Below are 16348 nucleotides of genomic sequence, written 5' to 3' on the forward strand. Positions count from 1 at the left end.
AGGGCCCGGATCTCGCCCGGGAGAGGAGCTGCTTTCTCCTGCAGCCACGGGAACCATGTAAAGTTAAGCAGGGCTGGGGCTGGGGCCACCTTGGGTCACCAACTCCTCTGGCTGCTGGGAGCGACTTTGGGAGGCTGGAGCCCAGAAAGGCAGCTGTGCCATACGGGGGGTGGGCGTGAGGGGGGAACAGGGTGAGGGGTTCATTTCACGTGGACAGAAGGCAGTGTGTTCCGGTGGGCCTGCGGGCAGCCCTAGGTAGAGGAAGTGATCTCTAGCTAATGATAATGGAACAAGGAGAATGAAGTCAATGGCACTTAGCAAGTGCTTGAGACGTGCTGGAACTGAGCTAAGTAAAGGCGGTACACCCCGTTTCACAGACCTGGGGCAGACGGGCCTGGGTTCACCCGACCGCCACCTAATCTTTTCTGAGACTTGGTTTTCTCCTCTGTAGAATGGAGACCGTGACAGCACCCTCGTGGGGTTGTCACAGAGCTGAGGGACGGTGTGTGTGTTCGAGCTCTCCGCACAGCGCCTTGCACGCAGGAGATGCTGTGGCTGTTCTTCCTCAGGTGGGGTAAAGGGAGAAGGTGAAGCTCGAGTGAAAGTTCTGTGACTTGTCACCCTGCAGCTGCCCCCACTTGAGGCTAAGATGCTGCCGATCGCTTGGGCTGCCCTCACTTCACACCTCCTCCATCACGCAGACACACCCTTCCACACCACACCCACACCCCCGGTGGCTGCGCCTTTTCTCTGACATGCAATCCATGAGCTTCATGTGCAGGGCTAGAAGTTGCACAACAGTACCACCCCCGTCATTCATTCACTCACTCATTCATTCATTCAACATAGCCACTGTGCTTGATTTAGGCACCAGAGAGATCAGCGGTAAACAAACAAATCTCTCCCGTGGAGCATAAATATCTCCTTTAAACCCCGCCACAAGCCAGTGAAGTAGGGAGCATGGGTTCTCTGCCAGGAAGCAGAGGGCATGTGAGTGTGAGGCCCAGATTTGCGAGGCAGCCCGGCGTGCGGGGACCCCACTCTCTGCTTCATCGCCCCGGCGCTACTTGTCAGCAGCCGTGTGACTCTGGGCCAGCCACTTAGCCACTCTGAGTTCCGTCAGTGGACGCAATAACAATAACGCCTGTCCCACCTCATTCTCCGGGTACTTCTGAGGACCAGGAAGGGAATGGCCAGTGATCATGCTTGGCTCTGATGCTGCTGCTGCCTGTCGCTCAACTCCTTCCCTGACCCCTGGCCATCCCGACCCCAGTAGGGAGCTGACCTCCCCCAGAGAGAGACCTCTGGCATGTACAAAGGGAAGGGACAGGGCCTGTGATATCTGCTGTGGCCAGCCTCTGGGGAAAGGCGCCTGGTCGTTCTTAGGTCTGTGCATACTTTAAATCTTGCTGCAAACTGATGCTTTGCTTTTGCTACTTTAACAATTACTTTTGGGGTGGGGGGGCGCTAATTAAATAGATAGATATGTGCTGGTCCCTGTTGATAATCAGAAACACCTTCGGGGAACCTGGCACCTCTGGTCACTGGGAGAAAGCAAATGCACCTGCCTATGCGATCTGCTCACCGGCCTTTGCTCATGCCACGCCCTGTGCCTGGAATGCCCTTTCCCCTTCTCAACCTGACAGATTCCTACCTCTGCCCCGCCCATGTCTGAATCTGCAGCCCCCTCCTCCAGGAAGGCTGCTAGGACCCCCAGTCAGCAGCAACTCCTCCCTCCTTCTAGAGGCACGTTTCTTCCTCTGCTTTGGATTGCAGCCTGTCCCCAGGGCAGAGCGCCCTTCTCTCTCTTCACCGCCTCTGGGGCCTCAGTTCTAGCACTGGCACTTGGGGTTGTGAGTTTCTGTTTATGAGTCTGTCTCCCTCATGAGGCTCAGAGCTCCTCTGAGGACAGGGGTGAAGATGTGGTCATCTGGTGTCCCCAGAGCAAGCGTGGGGCCCAGCATGGAGGAAGTGCTCAAAAAGCCTGTCTAAAGAACGGATTTGAATTGTTATCCCCTCCATTAGACGCTGGGCTCCCAGAGGCAGGGGCTCCAGACATTCATGGAACCAAGTAAAGGTAATTACAAAGCAACTGCCAGAAACTTGAGGACAGATAGACACCTGGCACAGACAAGGGCAACAGAAAGGCCTATCTCAGACCGAAGGTCAAGGCAACGTGCGTGCCGATGCAGTGTACGATGATAGATAGATAGATAGATAGATAGATAGATAGATAGATAGACAGACAGATAGATCAGCGTCTTGTGTTCTCCTTTGGACCAGCTTACTAACCAACTGGATCCCTCATTAAAGAGTTAAACAAATCGCCGACATGCTCGCTATATCTGTGTATGAGAATCATGATCTTAACTCTTTGAAAAATGTACTTTGATCCCATCGCCATCATCCACCAAGGAAGAAAGCATTTGACCAGCCAAATGGGATGAGAGAAAGGTCAGCGAAGGTAAAACCAGGAGTTAAACTCTGCCTCCCACACTGAGAGGGGCTGAGGTCCGTGCCCCAGCCTCCGCTCTGGGTAGAAACTCTAGGTAGCATAGGAAGAACCTGAGAATTTGGGGGCTTGTGCCCAGGAACATGAGGTACAGTAGTACAGGTTGCGCACTGTGCAAGTCCGAGGGTTGCCGGTTACACAGCCGACTGCGTGGCGAGTGCCCCTGGCGTGCAGTGTGGTGGCCCTGCTGGTGCTTTGCTTCCCAGGGCTCAGCAGAGCCTCTTGGAAAAAAGTAAGGTGACTAGCAATATGGCACAGGGGTGGGCGGGGGCAGAGGGCAGAGTAGCCCGGCTGGCCGAGAAAGGGAAGGAAAATGTGGAGGGAGCATCCTTGAATGTGACAGAAATAGCTCCAAAAGACCAAGTTTTCAAGCCAAAGTGACTGATATACCTCGAATTGGCAAGGTTCTTTTCAACCACCAGTGCACGCTGAATTCCGGAACAGAAAAGGAGAGGCACACGCTCACACTGGCGACACGCACACACTGGTGAACAGACACACACACACACACACACACACACACACACACACACATGCGTTCACAACACCTGCTCTCCTCCCCGCACAGGTTCCAAGCCTTGCTTGGGACCCATCGCGGCGTTCACCGTGACATGCCCTGGGTGACTCCAGGCCAGTGCTCCCTGCACCCACCATGGTAGCCATGTGACCCCCCCTAACACTCCACCGAGCCAAGAAAACCACCAACTCAAAAGTGGAGAGGAAAAAACAAAAGTAGCGTACCCAGCGTGGAATTCAGTGCAACTATGTCTTTCACGCTGGCTTCTGTTAAAAGGAAACGAACAAACAAATAAATAACTACGAAAAATAAATAAATAAATAAAATGGAAATAAAACCAGAAGAGACCATCAGAGCCAGCCTGTCTGAGATTTACCCCCAAAATGCTGACCTTCCCCCTGCCCCCGACCCTGGTCCTGGCTCCTGGCTCCCTGGGGGTCCATTCTGAGAGCATGCCAGCCCTGGTGGGCAGCCCTCCCAGGCCTCACCAGACGGTCCCACGTTCCCCCTCCGCAGTACTGACCCAAGATCACCAGTCCCTCGGGGTCCGGCTCATACTCGGCCCTGTAGGGAGCAAGGGCTGAGCCGTTGGCCGTGGACAGCAGCTCCTCCACCAGCAGTGCCTGCACCACCTCAGGGCTGAGCATCGGCTGGCGGTGCTCGGGGATTTGGAGGATGAACCAGAAGAAGCAGGTGAGAGGTCCCTCCCTAAGGCAGGCAGAAGCGAGAGGGGCTGGGGCCGGGGCCTGCAGTCTCCCTGGCCCAGGCCCCTGCTCCTGTGGGGAGGACGCCAACTGTGGCTTATGCATGTTGAGAGCTTACTGCATCCCGGGCACTGCCCTCCACCTCCACGGGAAGCCTCCTAACCACTCCTGACGTGAGTGTCCTTATTTTACAGGTGAGGAAACTGAGGCACAAGGTTGCATACCACAGACCACGTCCAAAGTGGCAGAACCAGACGTGAGTGGGACAGCTGGGCCACCCCCCACTGACGCCTGCATGGTGCCAGGCCCTTGACAAGCACGTCACAGCTATCGTGTGGGGAATCCCTACCACACCTCTGCACCCACTCCACAGGAGGAAGCCAAGCACAGCGAAGGGAGGTCACACGCAGGAAGCGAGTTGCCTCTCCATGCCTCAGTTTCCCCGTTTTTAAAAACCAAAATCGAACATCAGAAGCCGCCGAGAGTGTCCCCTCCCCTTTTCTGAGTCAGAGGTTCTGGGGAGTGGGTCACAGGCCCAGGCGACTCACCCGAAGGAGTAGACGGAGCTGGAGTTAAAGTAAGTGCCCAGGCGGGTGCTGACGATGAGCGCCTTGAGCTAAAAGGAGGGGAAATGACAGGCCCCTGGTGACCGTCTGTGGAAACCCCTCCCACCTCGAGTCGCCCTATGCCCACCAGGCAGCCCTGCTTGACAGAGGTGCCTACAAGGCAGCGAGTCTTGCCGACGATGGTCACACAACAGGCAGTGGCCACACCAGGACACAAACCTCAGGCCTGCTCCACTTTCCCCCTCCCCCTACCCCCAGGCACTGTCTCCCCACCACCACGGCCAGCTCTAGCCTCCATCAGACCAGCCATGGCCTCTGTCCCCGTCATCGAAAGGCCCACTCAGCCCCTGAGTGCCCTCCACGCCTCCAGCCAGCAGCTGTGGGAGCTCAGCTGGCTGGGGTCTGGCCCTGTTCAAGCACAGAGCAGATGGCAGGATGGGACAGCAGGGCTGTGTGTTCATGGGGCCCTCGGGGCAGCATGAAGGCGATGCCCACATTCTCTCGTTTCAACCCCACAACAGCCCTGTGAGCAGGCACTGTTGTTACCTTGGTTTACTAGTTTACTTCCCCGCCCCTTACAGAGGAGGAAAGACAGCCTTGGGCGGGTCCCCCAGAAGCAGGTCCTGAGTCAGGGAAGTGAGGCAGGTGGCTTAATGTGGAAGTGATTCCGGGGAACACCAGTGGGGGTGGGGGGAAGAGAGGCCGGAGGGGGCGGGGGAGAGCCGACAGGGCTGTGAAGGGGCCGGGTACAGCTGTGGGCCACTGAGGCGTGGTCCCGCGGGGAGTCCTGGGAGATGGTAGGGTCATCCTCAGAACTGCCCTCCACCAGGTGCTAGGGCATTTCTCCACCCATTCAGTTTCTCTTGGCTGAGGGTGGGTTCTGGGGGCAACACTCGGCACTTCCGGCCTGCCCCGCCTGGCATGCGCAGTCCTGCAGCCTGGGAGTAGAGATGGACATTGGGAGGCCATTCTCAGGGCCCTGGAGAGGAGGGAGGGGATGCGGTGGGCTCCGACAGCATCCTTGCACGCCCTAACTTCCCCAAGGTCACGCTCCTCCTAAGTGGCACAATCACTACCCTGTACCATGTCCCCTTCCATTGTTCCAAAACAGGCCTCTGCTCCCAGCGAGTTCTCTGGATGGATCGACCAACAGGCTTGACATGATCGCCCCCGACCCCTTCCCACCGCCACGCACCTTCCCTCTCACCCGGAAGTCCTTCCCTACCATATTCTGGGCTTTGGCAGTTTCACTGCGGAAGGCACTGGACTCCCGGTGGGCAAGGTCCTGGGAGAAGTGGCGATTGAGCACACGGAGGCTGCCCGAGTACACTTGGCTGACGGTCACCTCCGCCTTGTACCCTGCCCAGGAAGAAACGAGCAGATTAACCAAGGGAGCAGACGAGGAAGGCTCCTGCCTTCCCCTGGCCTTCTCCTCCACCCAAACCCTCAGCTCAGCCTCCAGCATTTTGGACCTCCAAGGCCTCCAAGGCACCATTTTTGTCATTGTCATCATCATCATCCAATTTTTTTTGGTGACAAACTGGCACCAAGGTACAAGGGAGAAGAGAGGTCCACAGATGGATAGTGCTCCAGAGACCCCCAGTCAGAAGCTGACATAGTAATCAGTCCAGGACATGGATGACATGAAGGCCAGGAAACCCACACAGCCCAGAAGGTCAAGTTCATGGGTTAGTGCCCCTGTGCATCCTTCTACTCATCAGGTTGTCCATGTCGCACCTACTGTGTTGAGTTCCCTAGCAAACCAAGATAGATGTGCCTCTCCATGAGGAGCTGACGGCAGTGGGTAAGTCCAGGAATCACGCGACATGTAGGATCCACCCACGAGGAGGCCTTCAAGGACAGGCACCAAGTGTCATGGAGGGGACATGGCCAAGGAATGGGGCCTAGGCCAGGGCGCCCCTCCCGCTGAGATAAGAGAACTGGAGAATAAAGTGGGAAAGGGGAAGGAGGAAAATACCTCGAGGGCAGAAGGAATGGCATGTGCGAAGGCAGAAAGATCATGGTCAGCGCCAGGCTGAAAGTCCGTTTGGCAGGAGCAATCGGATAGGAAGAGGGGCGGCGGGGGGCCGGGGCGTCAGCAGGGCAGGATTTTGGTCTTTACCCAACGAGCAAGAGAAACCATGAAAGGTTTAAAACCAAGGGTGACATCATCAGATTTCCATTTTGCAAAGACCATTTTGGCTGATGTGAAGAGATTAGAGCCAAAGCCCTAGGTTTATACCCCTATTCATTCTTTTATTTATTCATTCAATACATATTTATTGAGAACTTACTATGTGTAAGGACTGGCCTAGAGCACTTGTGTATATACCAGTATAACACTGGAAAACAAAGAGTAAAAACAATAATACACACACAAAAAAAAACTTTGACCTTAAACGCTTGTAGTCTAGAAAGGAAGACAGACAATAAATAACACGTATTCTATATGACATGGTAGAGGGGTGAGTGCTGTGGAAACTCGGGGCTGCCACATGGAGGCCAGAGGAGAAGGCGATGGCATCAGCCAGGTGGACCTTAATCTGTAAAAAAAGGGCTCTGGGCAGTGAGACCGACAAGTGGAAAGGCCCTGAGGCAGGAGCTTGTCTGGCGTGTTTGAGGAACAGCGATGAGTGAGTGAGGGGGAAGCAAGAGGAGGTGAGATGGGCGAGGACATCCCGGAGGGCCTCGCGAGCCCTGGGAGGACTTCGGTTCTACTCCGAGGGAGATGAGAGCTGTGGGCAGTTTTAAGTAGAGAAGTGAGATGATTTGATTTGCTGCTGTGTTGAGGACAGGCTCTCAGGAGGCAAGGGCAGAAGCAAGGCGACCTGGAGGAGGCTCCTGCAGGGAGGGGTCCAGGTGAGAGGTGCCGGAGCCCGCGCCAGGCTGCCTGGTGGAGAGGCTGAGAAGAGGTAGGACTGTCAGGCTATATTTTGGAGCTAGAGATGACCAGCTCTGCTGGTAAGTTGCGGTTGAGGTGTAAAAGAGAGGAGTAAGGGGGAGCCACGAGAAAGACGAAACGGCCACCCTAGGCTGTGGGGGCTCAGGTCCGGAGGGAGTGATGGGGAGTTGCATGTCGAACCCGTGGGGTCTGAGGTGGCCCTTGGGCAGCCTGGGGTCGGGGCGGGGGCGGCGGTGGCAAGCCCCATGACTGAGTGGAGCTCAAGAGAGAGGCCCAGACTGGAAACGCAAACAGTGGGAGTCGTGAGAGTATAAGGGGCATTTAAAGCCAAGGCCGCGGGCACCAGCTGAGACGCTGAAAGAAGCAGAAGGAAGGAGAGAGGAGGAGAGCCCTTACGCCAGCAAAAGACGCGGAAGAGAAGCCACCTGAGCTGGGGGAAAGAAAGTGTGGGCGCCTGGAAGTCAGGTGAGGAAAAGGTCTCAAGGAGGAGGGGGTGCAATGCCTGGCTAAGTGCTGCCAATGGGTCGCATGCCCTGAGGACAGAGGACCGGCCACTGGATTTAGCATGAGGGTTGGCGACTTTGACAAGCCCTCTTGGAGCTGGGGGAGGGGTGAGATCCAGACTAGACAGGGTACCAGAGAGACGGGGAGCGCACAAGTGGAGGCAGCAACGTGTAGAGACGGCCTTCCGAAGAGTTTGCTGCAAAGGGGAGCAGAGAAATGAGGGGCACCAGAGCGACTGGATAGAGGAGCAATGAGAACTCTCCTGATGGATGACGGGGCTGGAAGAGAGGGGGAGCAGTGTTGGGGCCCAGCCACCATGTGGGGCCCAGGAGAGCCGGCTTTCGGTGGGGCAGCAATGGTTCGCCTTGAGGATGTGCGGGAGGGCAGAGCACGCGGGTGCGGCCGGGAGGGTGTGGAGCTGGCATCTACGGGGCTTCGTGTCTGAGTGGCTCCATTTTCTCATTGAAACATGTGGCAAAGTGGGCGGGGGTGCGGCAGGTTCAAGAAGAAAGCATGAAACTGTTGCCCAGGAGAGCAGGAGAGGGAAAGGACCAGAGAAACAGTTGGGCCCCCCTGCGAGAAGAATGCGCCCCCTTGGCCCAGGCCCATCTGCCTGGGGAAGCTGGTCCCTGCCCTCTCCACCGCTGAGCATCAGGCTATAACACTCGCTTTGGGTTTATCCTGCTCTGATGTCACAGGCCCCTTGCTCATCTCCCCTTCCAGACCTCTTTGCCCAGTGCTTAGCACCTGGAGCACAGCCTGCCAGGGCAGGAGAAATGGTTCAAGCATCTCCTGAAGTGTCTCTTCTACCCTAATCCCTTTGGGCGGGGAGGGGTGGGCAGAGTTGGTTTCCCCTAACTGAAGCTTGGGTGCACTCACCCCCTGGGTCCTCAGCCCCATGGAGCACACCCTAGGGGGCTATTTACTCCTGGAGTGTAACCAGGAGAAATTAGACTCATCTGCAAAGAAAGACAATTGGCAGGTGAGTTCCTGGTCCTCTAGTCTGATATGCTCTGAGGTGTACCCTGAAGACTAATTATCCTACAGCCTAAGGAGGCCTCAGCAGCCCCGTGCTATTTGGGAAACTGGCTTCCTGCCGGTGGTGAAGTGCACACAGCCTCCACTCCCTGCTGGCGCTGCTCGGTTCTGAGCAGAATTACCAGCCACTCTGAGTCATGGCAGGCAGATCTGCATCAGACATGGACTTCCTGAAAACATCTCCCAGGGCCCTGGTTCCAGATTACCCCCACCTTGAGCAACTCTGGAGCTGGGGCTAGGCTGATCGCCCCATGACTGCTCCAAAGCGGGTCCCCGTTCCTTTCGATGGGCCTGAAATTCCGCCATAAGATTTAGCCAGTAAGAATGCTATCAACTTTTGAAAAGAGTGTTTCGTGAGAAGTCGCTGATCATTTGTTCCTGCTGTGGCTCCCTAGCCCCTCAGCTTCCTCTGTCTCGACACATGCCATGCTTTACGTGGGGCAGGACTATCCTCAGGACCCGGCACAGAGCTGGCATGTAAGAGGAGCTCTGTAATGAATAAATGAATGATTGATCGAGTGAATGAGTGATTGACTGAGACTTCTCCAGTGTACACGGAGCTTTTTCACAGGTACCATCTATTTCGCTTGATTCATTACATTCTATCACCGAGAGCTGAAGGAATGAGGTATAAGCTCCACCTATTTTAGAGAAGGCCATAGTAGGTGCTCACGAGTGTTTATTGGATCCATGACTAAATGACTGAAAAGATGAACAAAGGGACCAAGAACATGGGCCGGTTGCTTCTGGGGCTCCAGCGGATTGGGTAAGAGCTGTGATTCCAGAGAGGGAGGCCGAGATTCAGGACCTGGGAGAGGCCCCGAGCCACCTGTTCTGGACGCTCCAGGGCCCTTTGCACTGTGTGTTGACTTCCACGTGTGCCCAAACTGCGTGCATGGACACCCTCCCCACCCCAGATGCCTGAGTTCTGTGTCCTGCCTCCCCTTCATCCCCGTTCATGCTGGGCCGCGAAGACCCAGAGGTGACAGAGCTGTGGTCTCCACCCTACACAAGCTCTCAGATGGGACTCAAGTGAGCAGAAGCACTAATTGGTGCCAGGAGCCACCAGCGCCACTGGGCCTGCTCCTGCAGAGTCAGCTGGGTCCAACCCCAGGGGCAACCCTCGAGGGCTGCAGGCAAAAGGAAGCAATGTTTATACTCCTTTGGCTTTTTGGTTCACTGCGTGCTGGGAGAACACTCCTTTTCCAGCTATTGGAAGCTGGAAGCACTTGGCCCAAGCAAGGAACTTGCACTCGACCTGAGCCCCAGGACCTGGAACATAGGTTCAGCTACACTCCCATCTCACAGGATAGGAAGGGAGATTCAGAGAGAGGAAGTGCTTGCCCTCGGTTGCATGGTGAGTTGCTAGGCATTGCTGAGCCTGGAATTCTGGCCTGTCTTGCTATACTCCCTACGACCACCCCAAGTCCTTCCTAGGTGCCTCTCCCAGGTGGGCCCATGCATTTACCTAGGAAATACCAGAGCAGGAAGCCCCCTGAAGCCAGCACAACCAGGGCCAGCCACAGGGGTGCCAGGCGTAGGCAGTCCTGGATTTTTCTCCTGGAGTTCTCGGGGGCCTTGAACATCCCCTCCGGCTCTGCCTCCTCGCCATCGCCTCCATCACCCTGCCCCCCAGCCGCCTGAGGGGCCTCGGCCACGGGCATCCTGGCAGAAATAAAGACCAGAGTTGGAAATGGCCTGGCATTTGCAAGGGAGCCTTTGCTGGACGCCGACGACGCACAGGGGGAAGACAGTCTGCCCCTTTGGAGTACAGGGCACGGCACCAGGGAGGAAGGACTGCTTGAAGGTGGGCGCTGAGCCAGCCTGCGGAGGGCCAGCAGCAGAGCTGGACTGGGCTGGCTCTGGGACCCTTACTTTCGCACCTGCACCAGCCTGTCAGTGATCAGAGGACAGAGGAGGTTTCAGTGCCTGAACCCCACCCCCCAGAGGCTGTACCCACAGATGAAACTGGAGCACACGGGGTGCAAATTTCCATAAACCAGCTCCTCTCGCCCTCGGCTTCCCTTAATTTGGGGGATGCTTTTCGTTCCTCCCGGTACCCAGTAGCAGAGCTTCCTGCGATACTGATGCAGGCAGCTCGCTTAGCCCTTCCTCTGCCAGCCCCAAGCCGGCGCTGTGCCGGACCAGGGAACTGCCCTCCAAGGAATGCCATCCTTCTCCTCTCCCCGCCTGCCCAAAAACCTCCTCGGGGCAGAGGAAGGAGACAGAAACACATATTCATTTAGTGCCCACGTAAGACATTTCACAGGTATCGCCTCATTTTATCCTCTGGTCACCCAAGGCTGTAGGGACCATTGTCCCTGTGCGCTCTTCTTCATCGGACCCACTCTTCGTGGACACTCTACATGTATAATCTGTTTAGTACCTTCCAACCACCTTCCATGGTTCTGCATCCATTAGACAGATGAGAAAACCGAGGCCCAGAGTGTCTTAGCAACAACAACTCAGTCCAAGGTTTTCGTAGCCTCATTTCCCAATGTGGTTTGACCATCTGGTGCTCACTACCAGCCCCATTTTACAGATGCAAAACTGAAGCCCCGAGAGGCTAAGCCACTTGCCCAGGTATGCGGGGCTTGCATCCGGGTGTCTGACTCCCTGCTCCTTCCACTACTCCAGGCTGCTTCTTGTAAATGAGCTGTTACTCATGATTTTGTAATAACTGTCACTCTTCTCAGCGCCCTGGGTCTGCAGCTCTACCATCGGACCCCCGCAAGCGAACTTCTGATGATTACATGGCTTCTCAGGCAGGTTTTCCCACAGGACGGAGAAGGCCCTCCATCCACCCACCCACCAGAAGAACAAAGATTCCAGACCACGGAGAAGAGAAGCTAGTCTCCTTTTATCAAGTGCATAAATGCCACTATGGCTTTGAAATGCATCCCCAGATGGGTGAGGTGGGGAGAGGTTCTTTTGCTCTGTGGCTTGGATTTCCACAGGGTGGGTTTTTCTCAAAATAGGGCTTCTCAGCGATGCTCAAAGTCGTCCCAGCTACATACAAGGGTCCCCTGGTTCATCTCCTGCTTCCCTACCCCCTGCCACTCCTCTTGGCATTGTTCCCAGACAAGGGTCTCTGGCATCCAGCCACAGCGACCGTCTTGAGTGGCCTCATCCAATGCAAGGAAGGGAGAAACTGCTGGTGATTCTCAGCTGAGCATGGAACTCTCTTCTGCCCCTAACCAGGAGACATCCAGATGTGTGGGCAGCCCCTCTGGCTTTTATGGGGCCGGGCCAAGGATAGTAGATATCCTCGCAATGGATGGGACATTCCCGCTCACTGCCCAAATATTCTTGAATCTGGATCCCAAGGATTTATTTTGGGATGCTTCATAGAGCAATGGGGACTCGGGGCGCTGGAAATGATGGCGGTTGACATTGATTTCAACTGCATCCAGTGCTTTGAGTGCACTTTCTCGTGTAAACTTTACACAGAGCCTGTGGAGGTAATAAGCCACCTCTTATTATCCCCATTTTACAGATGAGGATGTTGAGGCACAGAGAGGTTGAGCAGCTTAGCCAGGATCACACAGTCGATTAACTGCAGATCCAGGCTGCAAACCCCAGAGGTTTGTCTTCAGAGTAACGCTCTGACTCCTAGGCTCCACTGCCTCACACATCATCGGGGTACTAAGGGGGAAACTAAGGCTCAGAGAAGGTCACAGGTCCATTACGGGAGGTGCCAAGGGGAGCAGTCCAGGGTAGGACACTCAGTAGGCCTCTCTCTTCTTCTCCCCAGGGATGCGGGGACCATTGTGCGTCTTTCCCCCAGGCCAGGCCTGCACCCGTGGATTTTGCTGTTCTCATAAATGCCCCTCATATCCATCTGAGCATCACAGAGGAACCCACTTTCAGAAAACCCACTGTGTACAAACCCGAGATTACACACAGCCCAAACGGAAGCGGTGCTGTTCACCTGGGCTCCCCGTCGCCTCCCACCTGGACGCCAAGGGGAGCCTCCTACCTGGGCTCCCATCTCCCGCTCCGGCACTTCCTCCACGTGGTCACAAGAGTGCTTCCGCTGCCCACTTCCCCCATTCACCACTCAGAACCTTCTCATGGCTCCCAGTCACCTCCGAACCCCTCGCCACGGCACCGAGACCCTTCCTGACCAAGCTGCCGCCCACCCCTTCTGCACCCCTAACTCCCATCACGCACATCACCCTGCAGGCCCGTGAGACCCCACCTTTGTGCAGCCACACCCTCTGCCTGAAGGACTTTAAGGACCCTTAAAGGGAACGTCAAGGCCACCTGGCTGGCAATGGGTCCCCAGGCCCTGGGTAGTAAGCCGCCTCCTCTCCTGGGCATCCCTTGGTCAGATCAACAACTTGCCTGGTTTGGGCCTCATTTCTCTCCCTCACAAGAAAACAGGCCTGTGTCTTTATCAGCCCTCATTTCCTAACGGACCCAGCACAGGGCCTGTCACGTGAATGAATGTTTGATGAAGGGATGATCGCACAGAAGCCCAGGTCTCCAGACTCTCGGCACAGTGCTCTCTTCCGCATCTTGCCTCCTCCAAGAAACAGGACTTGTGAGGCCTGGCACTGGATGACAGTGTTGGCCGTGGAGCCCTAGGTTCAGTTACCCAGCCGCCCGATTTGTGTCGAGCACCTGCTTGGCCCCAGGCTCTGTGCTGGGCACGGGGAGGGGGAACATTGGTGAATACAAGAGACCCCATTCCCATCCCCTTGGGGCTGACCGTCTAGGAGGATGTGGACAACCGTGACAGTTGACAGGCGCGAAGATGACCACACCACTCTTGTCTTTTGCAATAACACAGTGGCGTCCCAGCGTTTCGAGGGCCCAGTCCATCAGAAAATCTGTGGCCCCTCGAATGCAACTCTTTTTTGGTACCTCTATGGCTTCTACCATCACCTAGGTCAACATCATCTGTCACTTTGGCTCCTGCAATAGCCGGTCACCCGCCCAGCCTCAGTATAAGATTTCTTGCACAACCACCGGAGTGATGCTTTTACCGTACGCACGGCTCACAAGCCTCACGTGGGTCTCATCCACCTAGACAGGGCTCAAAGTCCTTATCACAGCCCACGAGGGGCGACATAATTTGGTCCTTACACATCTGTCTGTCCTCTCCCTCCCTCCGCTGCAGCCCTGCTCAGCTCCTTGCCAGGCCATCAGCGCAACAAGTACGTACCACCTCAGGGCCTTTGCACGTGCCGTGTCCGCTACCAGGGATGCTTTCCCTTCGGTTTGCTTCATGGCCTCCTCCTTTACCTCCTTCAAGTCTTTGCTCGAATGTCACCTCTTCAGTGATGTCTTCCCTGACTACCCCCTCTTTCTGCTGCATTTTTTTTTTTTTTTTTTTTTTTTTTGCCACAGCATTTCTTGAGACCTAAATTGCATGAGATGCTTATGTGTCATTTATCTGTCTCCTCTCTGGCTGTAAACTGCCTGGGAGCAAGAGCTATTTTCTGTTCACTGCCGTGTGCCCTGCTCCAAGAGCAGAACTTGGTACTCCGTAATCGACCCTGAATGAATGAATGCTAAGATCCCAGTGCCTTCTACACACCTCCCAGGTGCCGTGAGCTCACGTGGCCTGGCTGACTTCTCCCGCCTCCTTTCTCCCCATGCTCTCTCTTTCCTGTCGTGTCCCAGTGACATTGAACTTCTCAGTTAGCAATTCTAATGAGGAAGATGGTAGAAAACTGTTACAGATAAAGGTCTCTTAGCCTGCCCTGCGTGAAGAGCATCATGCAGGTTGGTTCTTGAACGATGAAATTTCTCGCTTACCACCTAGCTTTCCCACGCACCCAGAGTTCCTTAACAGAGGCAACGGCCCACCCCTCCTGAAGTGTCCTAAGCTGCTCCTGTCAATGCGCAGTTCACTTTGGGGGCATCCTCTCTGTCCTCCTGATAGTGAGCCCCTGGAAGGAAGTACTAGGTGTGCCCCAATTGCCACAGGGGCTTGAAGCTTCTCCTCTGATCTGAGCACCTGGATCCCACCCCGGAACATGTTCATCACTCCCTCCTGCCCTTCCGACCATTGGAGGGTCCTCGGTCTGTCCACCGGAGGCTGAGCTCGCGGGGGTGAGGCTGCGCCTCCTGTGCGCCGGCCCTGTGCTGGGCAAGGCCGCAAACCACATTCCCTCTCAGCCTCCAGCAGCCGAGGATGTCGGCTTTGCTGTCTCTATCTAATGTTTAGAGAACTGAGGTCTGGAGAGATGAAATGACTCACTCAAGGTCACTCAGCCAGGGCAGGGCAGACCAGGGCAGAGCTAGGATTCTGATCTAGGACCTTCAAGTGAGGCCATTTGTAAATTCTCGCTATGAGCTACTGTGACTGTGTGTTCCCAGGTGAGGGGGGAGTGGGCAGACGTCCCTCCCACAGACACACAAACACACTCACAAACTCACACACAGATGGAAGCGCACACCTATCCATGATACAGATTCATAGACGCACACTCCCACTTTATAAACACTTGTGCACACGTGTACACACACGTGCACACATGCACACACACACATTGCCAGCTGCATTCAACCTTAGGAGCTAAGGGTCCCCCGTTTAGTGCAGTGTGGGGCTCTATGTACAGAGAAGGCCCAAGTGGGGTACCTGGGTGCAGAGAAGGCAGCATGGCCAGTCCTTCAGAGTGAAGGTGGAGTGATCGGCCAGCAAGTCAGGCCTCTCCTCTGCCTCGTCCCTGCCCTAGAGTCCGCCAGCCCCACCGGAAGTCGGGCCTCCCAGCACCCGGAACCTGCAGCCCCTCCACCGCCCCTTTGCCTATCCGTACACCTGTTCTCACTCTGCCCTGTCTTGCCTCAGCCCCAGCTCTGCGGACCCCTTGCGTTCTGCTCACCCGGTCGCTCTCTGGCCGATGAGGCCCTGCAGACCCGGTCTCAGAGCAGGGCAGACGGCTCAGGTTCCAAGGAGCCAGGCCCAGCTCTCAGAGTGGACGCCGTCATCGGGTCATTCACAGATCCCAGTTCCCCGCCCTAGAGGCCCCTTCTTACCTTCGGGAGTGGTGAGTGGGTGCCAGGCCTGCACGCAGACCTCACAGCCTCTGTTTGTCCAGGCCAAGGTCTCCCCACCCCCGCCTGGACAGCTGGGGCTGGATCAATGGCCCAGAGCCATAGCCAGGCTGTCTGGCCCTTGTCCTCTGTGGCCTGTGGCCCTGGGCTCCATGGGCCTACTGCTGAGTGCAGGAGAGCACTGTGACTGCTCAGGTAAACAGTCCAGACACAGGAAACAGGCTATGCCCGCCCCGCCCCATCCTGCCCCATGGGCACCCTAGAGGCTGGCAGGCAGGTGCAAGAGACCTGAGCTGTCCCTCGAGGCCCGTTGCCTGGTGACATTTCTGCCTGGTTATAGCCACTGGTCCCCTAGAGCACGAGGTGGGGGTCTGAGGACTGGGCGCTGGGCCAAGAGGCCTGTGCAGGGCTCACGGGGGCTTACACAGGTCTCCTTACCTGGACAGGTAAGACCAGAGGTGCCAGTAGCCTGAGAGAGAAAAGAAGGCCTGGCTCTTGTATTCAGGGGACAGAAATGAAGAGAGTGGAGTGCACGGTGGGGTTCGATGCTATTTTCTGTTAGGCTGGAAGTTATTTGAATTTCCACCTGATTCGATA

General features: G+C 56.0%; 1 protein-coding gene across 4 annotated transcripts in view; it reads right to left on the minus strand.

The window, feature by feature from the left end:
* The window catches only part of TMPRSS6 (transmembrane serine protease 6), a 37920-nt gene extending 21980 nt beyond the window's left edge, over positions 1–15940 (minus strand). Inside the window, exons 1-6 of one of the 4 annotated variants that reach the window (XM_036237488.1) lie at positions 15580–15724; positions 10212–10408; positions 5525–5658; positions 4282–4349; positions 3553–3737; positions 3254–3295 (exon numbers count right to left, since the gene is read on the minus strand). In XM_036237488.1, coding sequence (XP_036093381.1) covers positions 3254–3295; positions 3553–3737; positions 4282–4349; positions 5525–5658; positions 10212–10407 — 625 coding nt within the window. In that variant the 5' untranslated portion in view covers position 10408; positions 15580–15724. The other 3 variants (XM_036237487.1, XM_016161818.2, XM_016161819.2) reach the window with 3 other exon arrangements.
* Positions 15941–16348: the final 408 nt, after the last annotated feature.

This window comes from Rousettus aegyptiacus, unplaced genomic scaffold (assembly GCF_014176215.1).
Source record: "Rousettus aegyptiacus isolate mRouAeg1 unplaced genomic scaffold, mRouAeg1.p scaffold_m13_p_2, whole genome shotgun sequence".
In the NCBI taxonomy this organism is placed as follows: domain Eukaryota; kingdom Metazoa; phylum Chordata; class Mammalia; order Chiroptera; family Pteropodidae; genus Rousettus; species Rousettus aegyptiacus.